Here is a 19,800-nt window from a genome sequence, read left to right as displayed (position 1 = left end):
TTGTGTGTACATGATGCATGTGTGTATTCTGTGTGCGTCTTTGTTGCCTGTGTGTTAATGACATTCTGTTGATTGTCACAGTCAACTGGAGGGCGCTCTGTCGCAATGGACCAGCTATCAGGAGGACGTAGGCCAGTTTGTGTTGTGGATGGACCGCGTGGAGGAGACGCTGAGCTGCTCAGACAGACAGTACTCAGAGATGAGAGACAAGACCGCAAACCTGGGAAAAACCAAGGTATCACAGCTTGATAATAATAGCCAGGCTGAAAAAGCCAGACTAGATTTTCTAAAGGTATTTCATGCATCAAGATTAAACTCTACAAAACATCCTAAAAAAAGGGGAATTTGTTCCCTTTCTTTTTTAGGAGTTACCATGTTTACTTTTTCGTTTTTTTCTTCCTTGAATTTTTTATGTACTTTTTTTATCCAGTGTCCTACTTAAGATTCATGCAGTTGCATACATTTATATCCCTAAGCCTCAAAGTGGAGATAGATAAACTGCAGTGGGTCTGTGCATGTGTTCTCTGTTCTTTCCAGCTTCTCTACGAGGAAGTACTGAGTCACAGCAATCCTCTGGAGACCATTGCCACAAAGGGGTCCAACATGGCTGAACACTACACTACCCAGCAGGAGGTGCAGCAGCTGCAGTGTCGATACAACGCCCTCAAAGAAAAGGCCAAGGTACTTCCCCCACAACATCCGGTTTCATTTTTGCCTCTGAAAAAATGCATGCTTTTCAAAACAAGCCTTTAAATACTTAGTTCTGTTTTATCATTACTGTACATCATGTTGACCAAAACGCACACAGTTATACACAGTATACATATGTTTTTGACATAAAGATGACACTGTCCATGTGCACCTGTAATATTGAATGGGTTTCAGAAACGTTTCCATCGTGTTGTCTTGCAGAATGCAGTCAGTAAGGCCAAGGGACTGGTGCTGGTCCATCAGGAATATCAGAGGGAGTTACATGTGTTTGAGGACTGGTTGGAGCAGGAACAGGCCACTCTGGCCTCCTCCACCCATCCAGAGGGGAACGTGGACACAATAGAGAACACGCTGCAACAGTTACAGGTAGTGATACTGCGGAATTTTGTGTGTGATGTAATTTTCAGCAACAGAGAGTGTACAAATTTAAAGGAAAGCTTTTTTATAATATTGTGTTGTGTGAGATGTTGAGGCCAAAACAAAAATATTGAACACCTTTTTGACAACTTACCTACTTCAGACTCTGGAATCACTCTGTTTCCTTGTGCTTCTCTTCTAAGCTCCTGCAGGACCGCTGCTCAAACGGTCAGTCTTTGCTCTCCTCGGTGCTGACCAGCAGAGAGAGAGTAATCCCTTGGGGTATACCACAGATCGAGGACCGAGCCCTGGACACCGCTCAGAGGGAGTGGGGCGCCTACCAGGGTCGCCTGGAGGAGACTCAGGCCCAGCTCAGCTACACACTGAGCCGACTGAGGCACATGGGCCAAAGGTTCCTGAGCCTGGCCCACTGGCTGGAGGAGCTGGAGAAGGTGGCAAACATCAGACGTCATCGGAGGTCAGACCGAGCCACCAAAGAGACTCAGCTGAGGAAACTCCAGGTCAGAGAGGGAACAGTGCTGTGTCTCAAATCAGATAATCCGTACACTACTATACTCAGTGGTGTAGTGTGTGAATTCCGACAGGGTACTGTTGTCCCATGTCAAACACAACTGTTGCGCGCTCACTGGAAATGATGATTGCAACATGTGACCACATGTAAAACATGTGTAAAAGACTTACACAATATCTTTGACTAAATTCCAGTGGTTTTAAATGAATCGTGTTGAACATCCTTGTGCTGTAATTGATTCCAAAAATCATTTTTTGCTGTTGGTCACACCAAGGCCTTCCCATGAAAGCTACAACTATTCAATAACGAAAAACTCAACAATATCCAAGTCAGATAGATTTTGCCTTCGAAAATGAATGTTATGAAGTATCCTGGGGGCCTTGCACGACAATACACCACATGTCTGACTTAGTCACACACTCCATTCACAGCAAGGGGAAGGAAAACTTCAATGGACAAAGTATTTGCCTTCTGGGTCTCCTCCCTTTGGAGCACACTTCCTGTCAGTGTCAGGATGTCTGACAGTCTCAGAATTTTCCTTCTCTGGAATCAGAGGGAACCTCTCTCTCTCTATCACTCACCTTTGACCCTATTTCTTGCATTGTTTTTTTAAAATACTTATCAAATTAAATCATGTCTAATTAACACTGAATTAAACTAAAATATCATAACTCAAACATATCGCTGTGTCTCTTGTGAACAGGGGTGTCTTGAGGCTGTGCTTGCGCGGCAGGGAGAGGTCGACGGCCTCTCCTCTCTGGCCCAGCAGGTTCTGGAGGAAACCTACATCAGTAGTCGTGTTAGTGTTACTGCCACCCAGCTCACCGCCCGCTACCATTCGCTGCTGCTCAACGTACAAGTAAGACAGTTGTCTAAAGGTCATAATGTCACATCAGTTTATCTACCCTATGGAGTGCGGCGTTTTGAAAACGCAGCTTCTTAACACAACATGGTGTCATAACTTGTTGCTATACAGTAGGTAAAGGACATCATCAACTGTCATATACAAATTTTTAAAACCTCGGAATGAAAATGTATACAGGTATCTGTTTCACAAGCAAATCAGAAAAAGTGTGAACATGTGTTGCAAAACGGGTAGGGGCATCATTTTTCCATGCACGCGATAACAACAACAACACCAACAACAACAGCCTCTCAAAATATTTAAAATTGATATTTATTATTTTTTTCACTCTGTCAAAGTGGAATGAACAGCCCCCCCTGCAGCACAATTCACTGTTGTGACGATGTCACTTCAAACATTCTTTTATGAATAACATTACTGCCTTTTGTAATCAAGAGAACATATTTAACACCTTTTTTGTGTGGAAACTAAATCCAGTGCTTTCAGATTCCCTATACAAAGTCCTTATGTGCCCTGTGAAGATTCAATCACTCTTCTTCTTCTGTCTCTGTCATATGGATGAAGAGAATGTGAACCCGGGGTCTCTGCCAGAAGTGGGCTTTTCACACATGATTTTGCTTCTCCCACCATGGAATTTACTCCAGTGAGTTAGGACTTTAGAAGTTTAGAGTTCAGAGTTATGTCTGTGAGCCCAGCCTGTGGTGTTCTGTACACTCAGATGTAGCCTCTCTATTTGTCTGCTCCTCTGAGGGGGGACTAAAGTAAAATCAATGTTGCTCCCCTGGTCTGGGGCTAAGCCTGTAATTAAAGACTACAGAAGACAATATCACACCCAGTGCCACGAGTGGAGAAGCTTTGCCTTCACGACATTGATTTTTACACCTTCAGTAGCACATCTGAGAGAAAGTGTGTGTGTGTGTGTGTGTGTGTGTGTGTGTGTGTGTGTGTGTGTGTGTGTGTGTGTGTGTGCGTCTCCCCCCACCGCTCCCTCACTTTGTCTCTCCCTCTCTGTTATACCCACCCCTTCCTTCCCCTCTCTAAATTGACTCAAACACGCATGTACTTGCAGTCATGCCAACACACATGCATGCGGACCCGCATCATCCCTCTCTTACCATGGATGCATGTAATTACTCGGTGTGAAGTGGGGGCCATATGGGCTTGAGGTTGGAAGTTATTACCTCTGTCTAGTCAGAAAAAGGTGTGCACTCAGCACTATCAGCTAATTGGAGGCTCTCACCACAGGATTTGCAAGTAGAGTGAATAATGTGTCAAACCTGCGAGGAACCCTCTTCATCCTCATGGTGCTATTGACTCAGAATCTCAGTCAAGTGAATAATGTGTCAGAACCTTGAAGCCCCTCTCCACCTTTTCACGAGGCTGTTGAATTTCAGCACATGAAAGCGTAAGAGGGGGAAACGGATATTTTCTGTTTTGATGGCTGATCAGAGACTTTCTGGTCCTCCGTGGCCAGTGTTAGACAATTGGGGCGCGTCTTGCACATTGAAAGGAAGATACACGCCACGTTTCCGGAATATTCCCCTGACTCGAGCAGTTCTGACCTCAGAAACAAAAAGAAGGCAGTGTTTGTTGTTGTAAGGTTATTCACCTTTATGGTCATACTGTGAAATATGTTGATATGATTGTGTAGTACTTTAAACGATTCATCATTAAATAAAATTTAAAGATTTGCCAATATGTTTTAGATGTACAGTATATCAGTCATGTGCTCTTGTCCACATATTGCTGTAATCCTATATTTGTTGAATTTTTCCTTTGACCTTTTATCCAACAATTTTTCCAGGACACCATCAAGCAGCTACAGGAGGAGGTGAGGAGTATTGAAGAGGCAGAAAATCTTTGCATGTCATTCACCGACTGGCTCGACTCAACTCAGAAAAGCTTCACGGTGTTAACTGATGTTTCTGAACCACTGGACCGGGTCGCCATGGAGAAAAAGCTGAAGAAACTACAGGTTAGTGATTTATTTACCTAAATATGTGGTGTAGTTACTTAAGGTTTAGATAGTTTTAAATTTCAGAGTCACAGTGTTGAATCTCCATTCATCAGTCAGACATTTTAGATATAAGGTGCAATGCGGCAGCTCCGTCTTGAACAGGCTGCAATAAATCAGAGGGCTACACGAACATTCGGTATTACAATGACAAACTGATGAGTTAGCAAGACTTCTGTGTATTGAGAAGAGGTTGAGCACAAACTCATCTGAGTCAAATATCCAAGCCAGCAAAAATATCCGTTTTAGATCTAGTTTCCTGCCTGGCAACATACGGTACTGAACAGGTTTCTTTGGCTGCTACAATAGACTTGGCCAGTAAAATATGCGTGAACTTTCTGAAAGGCCAGCAAAGAAGTGAGCTCTACCTATAATATTTGGCTAACGCTCTAGACTAGAAGAAAGTCGCAGTTGCAGCAGAATTGTAACAGATTGTCTTTGTGGTCGTGTCAAAATTGGCATTAGCAGGAAGGAGCCCTGCTGAAACATACACATATCACACTGCAATACAAAGAAAATCACCACTGTTATTTATTTGGCATAGATCACACTGAGTTAGTAGTGGGTATAGATAAGTGTGTGTGTGTGTGTGTGTGTGTGTGTGTGTGTGTGTGTGTGTGTGTGTGTGTGTGTGTGTGTGTGTGTCGGGGTGTGTTTCGGTGGGTGTGTGTGTGTATCGATCGGCTCTTTATGAAGACAAAGCGGGTGCCGCTTTAGAGGAGGTGTGGTAGCAGTGAGAGACCTCCCACCGTGTAGCAGAGGATGAAGAAGCGCCGGTGTCAGGAGCCTGCTGGCACAGACACTGTAATTGATGCAGTACCCTCAACGCTTCACATCTCTCTCACACACACACACACACATACACATTTGCAGTGCTCTCCTCTAACACCCCACAAAACCCATCCAAAGTACTAACTAACAAGCTGCAACAAACTCTCAAACTCACAAATCTTCTGTGATTTCACACACAATTTTTTTCCTCACGTCAGTTTTTTATATATCACCACATCTCATTTCCCCTCCTCTTCTTTCTCACACACATTTCCAGTAACACATTCACAAGCGCACACATTACAATACATCATCTGGTGTGGGCTTTGGGTTAAAAATCCCCGTTTGGGATCGATGCCCTTTCTCGGCAAAGGGACATAAAGATATGCTGTCACCACATGTGTCCTTCCAGTACTGCAGATAACACATGAGTGCTCCATCACTTACTCATTGTCCCAAAGTGAGAGCTAGTGATCTGGGATGATTATACATTGACTCAAAGAGCAATAGTCAATAGCTGTGTCAAGGGCCATTAGCTCAGTGTGGACTTCATTTGATATTGAGTTGTAACTGTCAGAAAGCACTGGTGGGCCATGTCAGCCTGAAATATGCTTCATTAAGATACTTCAAAAACTAAATTAACGTGATGATGTAGCATGGTAAGATATATACATTTTTTTCAGCGGGCATCATTTTTCTCTATTTTTTTTCTTCATAAAGTGGTTTATTTTACCCAGAGTGCTCAGAAAGCATCTTCCACTCACTGGCTGAAAAATCTGTCAACATGGCAAAATGCAAAAAGAAAAAAATCCTCAAGAAAAAATTGAGAGAGAAGGCTTTCTCCTCCTCCTAATTAATCCACCCCTTCCCTTCCCCCATTCAAATTTTTAATTTCATAAATGTTCAAGGGCATTTCCGCCCTGTGTCCCTGTTGCTTTCAGATGCACAGGGACACAAAGGGTGAATGGGTCCACGATCTGATGCGTGCTTTTTCATATTATAAATAAACAAACAAAAGATAATCGAAAAGCAATAATGGCTCTGCTTTAAATTTAACCAATAATTCTGTGCAGTGTACAATGTTGCTTTGTGTTGCCGTTTAACTTGCAGTCCGTGCATTCATGACAGCAGAGCTAATAAACTGCTCACAGGGTCACCTCAGTAATGTTCTACCTCTGTTCGTAGATAATGATAACGGGGAACATGGTTGTCAGTGCCGCAGTAGATGTACTACAGTAGATAATGGAGCCTGAGAACTGATGCAGTGTGGGAAGCAGAATCGCAAACACTCATCATTCACAGCGGGTGCACGAGACACTTGACATGGATAATTGGGGTTGACATGGTACAAGACCGTTTACAGAATAAAGGGCTCACTGTGTCTGCAGGTCCTCATATAAATAATGTTCACCTGACTGCACTGATTGCGTTGATTACTTTTCCCAACAATAGCTAATTTCAAAGACAAAACTGAGAAAGTTATTGATGGATCAAGTAGATGCCGAATGGAGCTGTGACCGGTTTGTCCTGTTAAAATCACGATCTTCCAGAGGTTTGAACGGTTCTTTAAGCAGCCGTGGCTCGTTTGGTTTTGTTACTGGAGCGGTGAACGTGCCTCGGGCTTCATATTAGGCAGCAGACATGGATGTGTGCAAACATACACAGCTCTTGTTATATTATATTATCAACAGAAGTAGCTGGAGGTCTGGGATCATTGCAGTGTGAAGCTTCTCTCAGCTGAAGCAATAATAGACTGATGATGAAAGCTAGATGGCGTCCCATCGAGTGGAGGTCTGTGTGTGTGTGTGTGTGTGTGTGTGTGTGTGTGTGTGTGTGTGTGTGTGTGTGTGTGTGTGTGTGTGTGTGTGTGTGTGTGTGTGTGTGTGTGTGTGTGTGTGTGTGTGTGTGTGTGTGTGTGTGTGTGTGTGTGTGTGTGTGTGTGTGTGTGTGTGCATTGTGGTTGCCCTGGAAACCCCCACGGCTACTGCTGCCTGTTAAGGGCCCTTATAATTGGGTCCTCCTTTCATATTTTTCTCTGTGGTTTCCCCACACCGTGACCTCCCAGTCTTCTCCACACCTCACAGTGCAGGTGTCAGCCTGCCTGATGGGTTCAAAGGCTTTCAATTCACTGCCAGGCTGGCCGGAGTGACTCGGGCAGCACTGAAGGTGAAGGACAAAGAAATCAGCGATAAAGTGTTTGAATGTTAACCTCAGAGCCATGGCAGCTATGCGGCAGGATGTTCTTATCCTAGAGGGTGTATGCTACAATTGGTACATTAGTACAGAGAAGCAGTCTTTCACTCTTTTCTTTTAGTCGGCTCTGTAAAATGCCCTTGCTGAGGGGTTATTTAAGATAAAGAAATGGTATTAACACTATAGCATCACCCATGCTGAGCCCTATTTCTGCTCTCTCTTTCAATCAGGCTCTCCAGTCTGAGCTCCAGCGTGGCCACGGTTTCCTGAAAAGCCTGAGGGAGCGGGCAGAACAGGCGGCCGGCTTCCTGGATGAGGCCGGCGCTGAGAGTTTGGGAGGGGAGGTCGAGGGTCGCCTTGCCCAGCTGGAGGAGCTCGCCGGTGGGCTGAGGCAGGAGCACAGCTTCCTGGAGCGGGCCTTACTCCTAGCCAAGGAGTTCCAGGACCGCTACAAGGGTCAGGCTCAGTGGCTGGTGGAGACCCGAGCTCTGCTCAACACCCCGGTGGAGACCAAGGCTGAACTGTACCAACGGAGAGCACAGCTGGCTAAGTATAAAGTAAAGCAACTTTTTTTCTTTATTTGAGAATAAAGCCCTACAAGGCATTGGATTAATGTGACATTCAGTAATTTTGCACTTTGGTGGGTTCCAGATGGCAGCAGAACCTTAATATTACTGACTTAACATTGGCTTAATAAAGACCACGAGTATCCCATCAACTATAAAATTAATAAACTTTACTTGACTGCCGTCTGAGCTTGCAGAATCCATTTGTAGAAAAAAATCCCCAAATAATTATAATCCTTCAGTTCTGAGCAATAATACGACAACACTAACTTCACATAACAAACTTGCATATGCAAATTATGGTGGCTACTCTATACGGGATACGAAAGATGCATGTTGTCCGTCTGTTTCCGCAGGCTCTGTTGCAGGTTGTTCAGTCCCACGATGGGTCCGTCAGGTCCGTGGTGGAGAAAGGAGACGCTCTGCTGTCTTCTGTCCACTACCCCTCCATCAGAGACAAAATGAACAGGCTGCAAAGGGACTACACTGAACTCTGTAAAAGAGCCATGGTGAGGACCTGTGCCGAGGTGTCAGCAGTTCTAATATATGTGAATAATCTTTTAATGCAGGCGTCAAAATATATGATCCCCCATCTCCTTTTTAATTGTCTATGTGTGTGTTTCTATGATAAAGGCCCATGTTGAGAATCTGGAGGGCCAGGTGAAGGAACAGGAAGCTTACCACAACGAACTCCAGGAGGTGGAGCGCTGGCTGCTCCAGATGTCCAGCAGAATGGTGACTCCCGATCCTTCTGTCGGGGGCAGCCTGGAGGCAGCCACTCAACAGCTGGCCAGGCACAAGGTGACCAGTCACTTATGTACATGGTGTCTGTGCAGTTGTTTGCCGAGTTTGTAGCCTGCACACGTCAAAGCTGGTTGAGCCTTGAATTGAGAGCAGAACTGCTCACTTACGTCTATTTCGATCCTGAAGGACTCTTAGCCCTTCTTCTTTTTTTTTTACAACTAATCAAATTTACGTTATCTGTTTTTGCACCTGCCTTTTAAGATGCTATCAATATTAATACATACAATTTATATAATGTTATCCAATAAATAATATATCCTGAAAAAAAATTCACAAAGCAAATATACTCTGCAAATTTAATCTCCTTCTAATTTCATTAATTCAGGTCTGTCTAATACCACGAGTGACTTCACTGTGTAGCGTCTGTCCTCTCTGACCTTATGTCAATGTCCAGTGGACAAGACAAATTCGGAAATATGTCCATATACAGATTATATGTCACCCACGGAGACTGACTCTAACGCGATCCCTACTTGGTCGCTTTGTCCTTGACAGGCCATCATGGAGGAAATAGCGGGCTTTGAGGATCGCTTGGCGGGCCTGAAGGAGCGCGGAGACCACCTGGTGCAAGGCTGCAGTGACCGTGTGCAGAGCAGGCTGAGACAGCAGGTCCAGGCTCACCATCAAGGCACCAGAGACAGCTACTCTGCCATCTGTAGCACGGCGCAGAGAGTGAGTGAGAGGAGGAGAAGTGAAGTGGGAGGGAGGGGACGCTGAGGAGGAGGAGGAGGAGGGAGGGAGTGATGAGAAGCTGAGAAAGACATTTATTCTGTATTTGAAGCAGTGATATGGTACTTAGACATTTACAATGTACGACATCTGTTTTATTGGTGCATTGGTTACAATACACACATTTGCACGTACATCCATAGATGTGTGTGTGTCCATAGGTGCATTCACATGCACACGCACACACACACACACACACACACACACGCATGCTTTACAAATCAGTGCTGTTAATATTCCAGCAGCCTAGGCATCCACTTAAACCCGTCTCTCAAGACAGCCAGCGAAGAGGGCACAACCAATTAACGTTGCCAAAGTGGAGCTCAACAGCAGCCTGACACAGACGGACCCCACCAGCCAAAATCACTAACTCAATCTCCCCCATATTAATCTCCGCATATCCCCCTGTCAACTTTACTTTTTCATGCCTGAGCCAAAAAATGGTCACACGCCACTATTCAGTAGATCTGGCGAGCCCGCTAATCCAGCTCCACTCTGTCATTTTGGCAACCTCCACTCTGTCATCATAGCTCACCTCCCAAGACACCACCACCACCTCCACCACCACCACTCACACATCCAATCTGGCATTGTGTGATCCAGCCACACTTTACAACTACACTGCTGGCTTCTCTGCTACTCTGCCTCCAGTGTTACGACGGCTGCCAACTGTGTCCCAGCACAACACAGCTCTAATATCCTGCCTGCCACTTGCCACCATGCCAACCTTCTGGCTTTTGCCAAATACACTGGGCAGTTTGCCAGCAAATGTCCCCTCCTCTCCCCTCTTTCGGGGCTCTCATATTAACACTGTCAATCAGACGTTGCTGTTTTGCTCTCCCCTGGAGGGCATGGACATCTCCACATTCAACACCTGTTAAATATAACGCTTCGTAACTGCCTACTTGTTCGAGGTTTATCATTTATTGTGTATTTGTACTACTATGTCTTCAAAGCTATGCAGTGTAGAAGTGTGCTCTATATTGTAGCTTTTACTGTTTCTTACACTTAGGCTGCTTTCAGACATGCACTTATGTCTGGACATTTTCCTGAAGTTTTCCAGATGGGCTGTATGTGAGAATGCAAATGTCCGCAGATGTTGCTCCGTACACTTTTTCTTCTAGCCCCTGAGTAAAATTTTAACGAAACGTAATATCGAAAGCCTTTTCAGTTTCATTTTTGAGTTGATTTTTTTTTCATGTTTTACTATATATTCATGTCATGTTCAATCCGGGCATATGTAAACCTTCTATCTCTCCATGTCTCAACAGGTTTATCAGAGTCTGGACCACGAGTTACAGAGACACGTGAGTCTCCAAGACACATTGAAGCAGTGCCAGACCTGGTTGACCTCTGTATCAGAAGAACCAGAACCTCCTGCACATCACCCTCTCAGCCTGGAGGAGGCACTACAGCAGGTCATTGAACGCCCATTAACCCCTGAGATTGTGAACAGACCTCTGATAGTATTCATATGCATGGCTGTCATATTGTCATTTTAGTTCCGAAGGAATAATATGATCAGTAAACAAAATTATATGACCACTGACAAGACATTTTCTTTTTGCAGGTGAAACAGGAGCGAGCTCTCCAGGAGCAGGCCGGCACTTACCTCCAACTTGTGTGTTCAGCATGTGACCTGTCGGAGCCAAGGGTCAGGGACACTGCAGCAGCTATCCAGCAAGTTAAACTGCAGGTCAGTTCACTTCAACAACTATTCAAACAATAGACTGTTTCACTGCCTATGTTTGCAGCTGTACTGGTCAGTGGTTCAGCTTTTTAAAACTGAATACACGTATGAAAATTGTTCCATTGTGTTTCTGTGTCTAGAAAGAGGAGCGAATGCTGCTTTGTGAGGAGGTAGCAGACAGCTGGAGGGACACAGAGGAACAGAAGGCAGATCTTGAGATCCAACTGAGAGAGACAGAGCAGCAACTTCAGAGCCTCATCAGGAGACCTGCAGAGCTGGAGCCCAAGATTGCACAAAACCAGCTGGACAAGGCACAGGTTTGTGTTTGGTTTGTTTGCTGATTTCAAACAGTTTGTTTTCCACTCTTATAGTAGAAAATGTCATTGTCAATACAATGTCTAGGACTTCAATATCTGTTATCTTTCCGGCAGGAGGTCCTCCAGCAGATTAAGGAGAGACAGTCTGAGGTAACCCATTTGAATGAAGCCACTGGTAGGCTGACAGATGGACAGGTCTCCCCTGCACTGGAGGAGATAAGGAGACTTCGGAGAAGCTGGATGGACCTGGGCCAGCGGGCTGAGGAGCTGGAGGCTCAGCGGGGGGAGGACATGCAGCGAAGTGGCGAGTACCAGGAGAGCATAGTTGCTGTGGAGGAACTCTTCCACCAAGTATCCAGGGAATGGGACTACCTTGCCAGGTATCAATGTTTCCTTTGTGATGTACAACTTTTTTTTGTTTGGTTTAAATTGTACATACATTTCTAAATGTATGTTTGATTTATATAATTCGACTAAAGTAACCATATTACCCTCAAAACCTGTCTATGTGTGTCTAGGGCTGACACAGAAAGTACAAGTGAGCATCTGGAGGCACTCAGGAAGCTGTCCAGTGACCTGGAGGAGCAGAGAGCAACTCTAGAAGATGTCAAAGACCAGAGACAAGCTATTCTGCCTCGACTTAGCCTCCTAGACAAAGAGCTGGTCAAGCAACAGGTGGAGCTCCATCGTCATACTTCTCTAGCCGCTTCGTAAGATGGGAATTTATGATAAGTTAGTGCGTAAGTATTTTGTTTCAGTCCAGTTTTTTCTGCTGTGTTCTGCCCCTCACCAGGTGGGTCACGTGGAGCAGCGCTGGGCCCAGCTCGAAACCCTGATTCAGCAGAAGATCCAGGACTCTGCACAAACACTGGAGGATCTGGCTCGGGTAGAAGCCCAGCTGAGGGATTCTCGGGAGTGGGTGGAGGAGCAGCGGCCTGCGCTTACATCTGCGTTGAAAACCAGCCCACCCCCCGATCTGGCCCAGAGTTTCCTGTTTGACCACTTGAGTGTATGTGTGGAACTTGAGGCCCGTCAGCAGCTGCTGGGTCAGGCAGTGAGCGAAGCCCAGGCTGTGGCTTCCCGGCTGGGGCTGAGTGAGAAGAGAGGCCTTCAAGGGCTTGTTGAACAAGCCCAGACTGAGGTGGAGGCCCTGGGGGCTCGGGTGGCCCAAAGGAGGAAGTACCTCAGTAAGGTAAACAGCTGGATTTTTGTATTGGATGCAAGTAAAAGTTTTAGTTACGTCCTAAAGGACCTAACTTTCCTGAAGCATGGTGAAAAATAGAAAGTGGGTGTTTCAAGAAAAAAAAAAGGTAAATGGTCTTTTTCTAGTCAGTAAAATTTCAAATGAATTTGTTTGTTTCTTCCTCCATAGGCTTTCACAGAGAGGACACAGTTCCTACAAGGCTTGGGGAGAGCATTGTCTTGGGTACAGCAACAGGAAAGGAAGGCGCTGATAGATGACCACATAGCGCTCCTCCCCGAGGACCTGGCCAAACAGGTCGCTGCATGCCGGGGCGTCCATAGCGGCTTACGAGCCTACCAGAGGGAGCTGGCATCTCTCTGGGTACAAGGGCGAGAGCTGGAGAGAGACGCCACCGACAAAGAAAGAGCAGAAACCCTGGCGAGGCTTGAGGAACTACAATCAGTTTTTGAAACCGCCCTTCAGGGGACCACTCAGCGTCTAACAGACCTAGAGAAAGCCTTAACCTCTAGGAAGTACTTTCAGGTTGACCTCGACAAGACTTGCCACTGGTTGAGACGAGCAGATGCAATCACTTTCCCGGAAATCAATTTAAGCAACACTGATGAAAACTCTGAATTGCAAACACAATTGTCTAACTTTCAGAATGTCCTAGAGCAAGCTTCGGAACACGAGAACCTCCTTCTTATCGTCCAAAGAATAGGCCAGGAGATCCTTCGTACTCTCAATGAGATTGACCATTGCTACCTAGATGAGAGGCTTAATGCCCTGCCTCAGCAGTACAATGCCATCCTAGCTCTAGCCAAAGAGAAAAAAGACAGAGTCCAACAAATAATCCTAGAGAGAAAAGAGTTCAGCACTTTCTTCGATATTACTCGTAATGCACTGGAGGAGCTTCGGGAGCAGTTTGACAATCTGGAGAAGAAGACTATCAGTATTAGAGAGGAGGAGGTCACTTGTCTAATTAATGAATACAGGAATATTAATGAAAGTTTATTCCACATTGGCGCCTCTGTGAGAGAACTTCATGGTAAAAATGAGGGGTTCCTCTGTAGAGGTCAGCAATATAGAGCTGAAGAGACAGAGCAGCTGATCAGTCTCCACAACACACTGAAGAGGAGAAATGATCAGAAAATCAAACACTTGGATAATTGCTTAAGAATTCTAGTCGAACACAACAGAGTATTTACCAATCTGGACTCAGAGGTAAAGTCTGTTAAAGAAAAGCTGGTCAAAGTTAAGTCAGACAAAGACGCATGTGACACAGATAAAATCACTCATCTTTATTTATTGCTAGAAAGACTGGATGGTTTGATCTGTCAGACTGAAGAATGTAACCATCAAACTGAAGGCCTTGGTCTGAAGTTCGAACCCACTGCCTTTCAACAAGCTACATTTCAGCGAGAATCATTGCAGTCTTTACGAACTGAGGTCAAATCTTGTGTTGACGAAGGTGAAAGGAAAGTCACCAAAGATCAAGATTTCAGCAGAGAGACTGACAAAATGCTGCAGTGGCTGAGGACTATCATGGACATCTTGGAAGAGCCTTTGACCTTTTCGGAGGTCAAAATTGAGAGGGTACAAGAGGAAGTGCGCAAACTGAAAATCATAGAGGAGGAAGTAGGGAGCAGGTTGAGGATGGTTGATGCCTTGGGAGGCAGAGAAAAGCAAAGGTATCGTAGTAGAAAAGAAACTGTTCCTGTCCACGTTGAGAAGAAACTACAGGAGCTGGCAGAGTTGGGAGCTGGAGCTCAAGAAGGAGTTTCCCAGAAACAGGTATGTGTACATGTTATTCAGAAACTACAATTTTTTTTTTTTTCAATCGAAATTTCTGCGTCAGTCAAATTTACACCCTCAACTTCCTATCAATGTTATTCGGGCTACATTACATTACCTTTGTGTAAACAAAGAAAGTAGCAGCAACTGAAAATAATAAAAGAACCTTCTGCACATTCCAGCTGGCTGTGGAAAAGGTTCTTGCCCTGGTCCAGCGGCACCACTTATCTCTGCAGACCATGCAGCAATGGCTGGACTCTGCTGCGGATTTGCTCCAGAGGGGCAGCTCGGGGGTGGAGCTCGAGGACCAGACAGAACGTGTGCGGGACATGGAAGAGATTTCAGCCCAGGAAAAGGGCTTCACCGTTGGATTGGAGGAGCTGAGGACTCTGGATCCTCTGCTGGTGGATTTTATAAAACCAGGAGCGATGAGTAGGGAAAAAGTTGAGACAATGCAGCTGAGAAACACAGAAGTCAAACATCAACTGGACGCTTACAGAGAAGTGTCGCAGAGGTGTGTTTGTTGATGCATTCATATGTCTGCTATTGTTTATTTTTGTACAGTATGTGGATCCAAATAATGAAAGTGTGTAGAATGTAGATTCATTCAACATTTTTACTTATACTCGACATACAGATTTTTTTTTTCATTTATTTCATTCAATTGTCGTTTGCGATTGGTCAAATTTTCACAGGTGTACAGTTCTGTGGAGCTGCTTCCAGAATGAGAGAGAGACACTGGTTGAACAGATGAATGATGCAGAGAGCAAGATGGCCATGTTCACCACAGCTAAAGCCGCGAGCATCCAGCAGGCGGAGGACAAGTGTCAGAGATACAAGGTGAGTTGCTGTCTCACTGTGTAATCAGAAAACAGAGATACTGTAGTAAAGGGCTATTAGATGTTCATAGAAATCGTATAACATGCATGTGTTGTGTTTTGTTCCTCATGGGTGTGATATTAGATTTGAACATCAGCTCTTGTCATGGCAGCAGATGCACATGAATATGTAAATAGCTGAATGTTTATGCATTGTTCCTCATTGCTTGTATCTGTGAAGTTGAACTTCGTGAAAAGATTTATGGTCCCATGGTATAAATCTTTCGGGCAAATGTGTTTATGAAATAACTTGACGTGTGTCTTTTGTCATCTTTTGACTGTAGTCTCTGGTGGCTCATGTTGACCTGCTGGAGGTGCCTCTAAATGCTTTGAGAGAGATCGCGACAGAGTTAGAGCCCGACATTTCCGAGTGCAGCAAAGGTGTCACCAGCCACTCTGTGTCATCACTATGGCAACGGTGGAGCAGGCTGCGCAGCGTGGCCCGAGCCCAGGAGAGGGCGCTGGAGGATGCCGCGAGGGAGTGGAGGAACTACACGGAGAAGGTAAGAGAAAAAAATCTGTAGATTTGTGTGTGTGTGTGTGTGTGCGTGTGTGTGCATCAGTATGGCAATGCATAGTCAACTGCATATGTGTGGTGAGTGTGCTTCAATTCATGTTTTCCATATATTGTGTAAAACTAGACACCAGCATGTCCAACATCTATAAAACAGCCAGCATTTACAGTACTTTTTTACAGAACTGTTTATATTCACTGGAATTTATAGCCAATACACTCGCGTCTACCAAATTTTTCTTGCCTCTGCAGATTTAGGTCAAACGCAGCAACAGCTGAATACCAGTTGGTGTGCAGTGATGTAACTCCGGGCTTCAGGCCCATTGTTCTCTCATGCCAAAACATTGTGTCATATGCAGTGATTTCCCGCCTTTCAACCTATTTTGAGTGTTCAAGAACTCTCACGAGGCACTGCTGCTCCTAAAAAGGAAATGAGGTCAAACTGTAAGGAAATGTCACTTCCTCGTATGTGGCACATTTCTACTGTCCACTGGTTTTCTATGGCCCCTTTGTTCAGCTGGACATGATGTCATGCTCTGCCTCTGAGTCTCTGGACTGTGGTTTCGGCCTTTGTCTCTCATAGAGAATACTGTATACTGAAGGCAAGATTATTAGTCAAAAGAAATGAAGTCAGGGCATGATTAACTTTGAGCTCTCGCGTTCTTTTAAGAGGTTAGAAGATCCAATATTTCATGTGAATAAAAATACACAATTCATGAAAAAAATAAACTCAAGACACAACTTTCAATAATTTTGTATCCCTTTAGATTTGTGTCCCAACCTCCATAAATCTCTTGCATCAACTGAACCATTGCACATAAACTTCTCTGGTCCTCAGATGGAGAAGGTGCGTTCTGTGTCCAAAGACCTCCACGGTCGCGTCCCAGACGGCACGGTCGAGAAGGCTGCCACTCGGACGGTGCTCCAGAGCCTCCTGGAGTACCACGACTCCTTCGGCCAGGAGCTGGAGAGGGAGCAGTCCATCTTGGCCCTGCTCGGGCAGCACACCCGTAGCCTCAGAGGGGAGGAGGAGGAGGAGGAGGAGACGCAGGTGGTGGAGAAAAAGGCAGAGGATGGACATGAGGAGACGGCGTGCCTACAAGAGATCAGACGTATGCAGGAGCAATATGACAGGTGAGTGACCCAGTGTTGTGGCTGCTCCTGATAATGTTTATTGATTAAGTTTTTTGTTTTATTTGACTTCACTTTCAATATGCAAGTTTCAGGACCCATTTACCATTGTAGTTGAAACATTTTATTTACTTTATTTCTGCAATGTCTCGTCTAGTCTTATGTTGCGGGTGAGGGCGAGCAGAGCTCAGGTGCACCAGGAGCTGCGGGAAAGAGAGGACGTTGAAAAAGAGCTGGGTTTGGTCAAAGGATGGATCCAAGACACTCGTGGCTTACTGCTTAGTCCAACTGCAGACCTGGAGTCACTGCTCCAAGAGCTTGAGGTTGGCCGCTACACGTACACACACATACACACATGTATATGCTATCATATCTTATAACAGAAAAGATTTGCAGTACATCGTCTGATGTTTTCTGTGTTTTAGACGGCACATGGTGAGGTGATCAGCAGACGTCAGAGTGTGGAGCGCATGACAGAGCTGCAGCAGTCCAAGTACCAAGACCTCCAGGCTGGTCTGCCCTCTGAGCTCAGCATGCAGCTGGCTGAGGTGGCTCTGGCTCTGGGCTCCGCTGAAGACCAGGTGACTTTATTGCATGAAGGCATTTTAAGTAAATTAAAAAAATTAAGCAGTGGCAACAGTTTATGATATAAAGTATTTCCCGGAACGTACATGTACTGTATTTACAAGTGTAAAGCTGGATGCTGCAGGGCTCTTTCCAAAACCATTTTACGTTCCTAAAAGGCTTATGTTAACGTTTGAATATTCCACCATGTGCTTTAGGTCCAGGCGCGGGAAAGGGAGGTGCAGCAGACCAGGGATGTGAAAGAGGACTTCGGCTCCCGACTCCAGGACATCGAAGCAAAGCTGAAGACCATCGCTCTGAAGTTGGAGGACAAGAGCTGCGACCTGGAGGAGGCCAAAGAAGAGACCAAAGTAATCAACAAGACAGACTGACTAATTAACCAGAGATTAACCCCTGTTAAATTGGCTATTCATTTTGCAGATGTTGGGGTTAATGAGTGTGTTAGAGCTGGAATGGCGTGAACTGAGTTCTGCCATTGATGGTGACCCACTTTTGAGAGGAGTATTCCAAATGGGAGTCCGAGTTTAAGGAAGTATTCCATCTACCAGCACCTCTGAAGCTCATTAATCACTTATTTCCTTTAAATCCTCTTGTCGCCTTTACACTTTCGTTTTTGTACAGATGGAAGATGTTTAGTAAGCTAGAGGTGCTGGTAAGCCAATTGTGTAACTGCTTTAGTTTTACCCTGCTCTTAAACTTACATCTTTTTATTTTTATTTTTCTCTGCTTCAATCGTCCTCTCTCCTGCCTTTTGCCTCAACTTCTTAATCTTCCTTTCTTTCCTCTCCAGGCTCTTTGTGAAGAGTGTGAATCCTGTTGTCGCTCTCTGGCTGAGTTAGGAGTAGGGGTGCAGGAGTTTGGTGAGCAGAACCCTCTGCTGTGTAAGCAGCTTGGCGATGCTGTGGCCAAACTTACGGAGGTGCAGCGGCACACGACACAGCAGGTCCAGGACAGAGCCAACAGACTGAAGAAGGTGAGATGTCAATTCTGTTTAGCAAAACAGAAATGTGCCCAATTTTGCTTGTATATATAAATATGATTGTCAGTATTTTGTGTCTAATATCAGGTGACTCTGAGAATATGTGGTATTTTATTCATTTCCTTAATGCATTCATTCTCTTGACTTTTTTGGCCTTGGCCTGTTTATTTGTGAGCAGGCAGAAAGACAGGTGGAGGAATATCAGGGTATGAAGGCGTTCATTTTGGGCTGGACAGAAAAAGCAGAAGCTCTGGTCACTGGAAATATCATCTGGAGCGCTGCTTCCCAGCTGCAGGAGCAAATCCGAGCACATCAGGTAAGTCTTAACGAGTCACACAGGAGTGAAGCTGAAGTTTTTAAAAAATACAAATACTGATGTCCTGTGCAGACCTGGGTCCAAAAACCGTTATGTTTCTATATCTTCCACATAAATAAACTCTTCTTTTTCACATTTTCTATTGCAATAGCCAATTAAATTTGAAGATACCCCACAAATCTACAGCTAATTAGACTCACACAATTGTTTGATTTCCAGTGAAGTGTCATGTACTGTACAGTCCACTTGACATAATTAGTTTAATTGCTCAGTTAAAAAAAAAGGCGCTCCTCTCTCTGACTTATGTTCCTGTGGTGACAGGCGTTGCTACGGGAGTGTCGGGGTCTCCATGGTGACTTGGAGGCCATGAGGGAAAGGGAGGGGCACCTGGGGGAGGTGTTGCATATGGCGGGTTGGAGCCAACAGGTGAAACATCTCAGCAGACACACTGAGGAGCTGCAGCAAGCGGCCAAGACTCGCCTCCAGAGTCTGCAGGATGCGGCGAAGGTACATTCACATTCAGGCATTACATGAAGTAAACATCAACATTTCATCTTAAAATCATTTTAGGGTACTGCAATCAAATTATCTTCATTAATTAAAAATAACAAGGGCCACACCTTATTTTATTTCATCAATCCAGACATATCGGTTCAGGACAGTCTGATACACCAGAGCCACAATCCAACAGTGCCCCCTTATGGTTACTGACGCACTAATACACAATCATAATGGAGTGAATGCAGCAGTAATCTGTTTCACTAGTCTGATTGCCACACAGCTGATACCCAGATGCTAGTCTACCGCAGATTGTTGCCTATAACACGTCATGTTGGAAATCTGTTTGCAATTCCTCCAGTGAGTTTAGATT

General features: G+C 45.0%; 1 protein-coding gene across 3 annotated transcripts in view; it reads left to right on the top strand.

Moving 5' to 3' along the window:
- syne1a (spectrin repeat containing, nuclear envelope 1a) overlaps window positions 1-19,800 on the top strand; it is a 76,944-nt gene that overhangs the window by 20,526 nt on the left and 36,618 nt on the right. For all 3 annotated transcript variants that reach the window (XM_047328490.1, XM_047328489.1, XM_047328491.1), the window contains 27 exons: window positions 82-235; window positions 538-681; window positions 913-1,077; window positions 1,272-1,589; window positions 2,304-2,459; window positions 4,270-4,440; window positions 7,674-8,000; window positions 8,366-8,518; window positions 8,643-8,810; window positions 9,309-9,485; window positions 10,814-10,960; window positions 11,113-11,238; window positions 11,373-11,549; window positions 11,664-11,929; window positions 12,068-12,224; window positions 12,343-12,741; window positions 12,922-14,526; window positions 14,709-15,040; window positions 15,222-15,366; window positions 15,689-15,907; window positions 16,757-17,052; window positions 17,207-17,372; window positions 17,475-17,630; window positions 17,832-17,984; window positions 18,425-18,607; window positions 18,792-18,929; window positions 19,251-19,436. In XM_047328490.1, the coding sequence (XP_047184446.1) occupies window positions 82-235; window positions 538-681; window positions 913-1,077; window positions 1,272-1,589; window positions 2,304-2,459; window positions 4,270-4,440; window positions 7,674-8,000; window positions 8,366-8,518; window positions 8,643-8,810; window positions 9,309-9,485; window positions 10,814-10,960; window positions 11,113-11,238; window positions 11,373-11,549; window positions 11,664-11,929; window positions 12,068-12,224; window positions 12,343-12,741; window positions 12,922-14,526; window positions 14,709-15,040; window positions 15,222-15,366; window positions 15,689-15,907; window positions 16,757-17,052; window positions 17,207-17,372; window positions 17,475-17,630; window positions 17,832-17,984; window positions 18,425-18,607; window positions 18,792-18,929; window positions 19,251-19,436 (6,784 nt within the window). The remainder of the gene's footprint in view (window positions 1-81; window positions 236-537; window positions 682-912; window positions 1,078-1,271; window positions 1,590-2,303; window positions 2,460-4,269; window positions 4,441-7,673; window positions 8,001-8,365; window positions 8,519-8,642; window positions 8,811-9,308; window positions 9,486-10,813; window positions 10,961-11,112; window positions 11,239-11,372; window positions 11,550-11,663; window positions 11,930-12,067; window positions 12,225-12,342; window positions 12,742-12,921; window positions 14,527-14,708; window positions 15,041-15,221; window positions 15,367-15,688; window positions 15,908-16,756; window positions 17,053-17,206; window positions 17,373-17,474; window positions 17,631-17,831; window positions 17,985-18,424; window positions 18,608-18,791; window positions 18,930-19,250; window positions 19,437-19,800) is intronic.

The sequence above is a fragment of the Scophthalmus maximus genome, chromosome 18 (assembly GCF_022379125.1).
Source record: "Scophthalmus maximus strain ysfricsl-2021 chromosome 18, ASM2237912v1, whole genome shotgun sequence".
In the NCBI taxonomy this organism is placed as follows: Eukaryota; Metazoa; Chordata; class Actinopteri; order Pleuronectiformes; family Scophthalmidae; genus Scophthalmus; species Scophthalmus maximus.
Note: the sequence above shows the minus strand (reverse complement) of the source record. Positions and strands in the feature narration are given on the sequence as shown.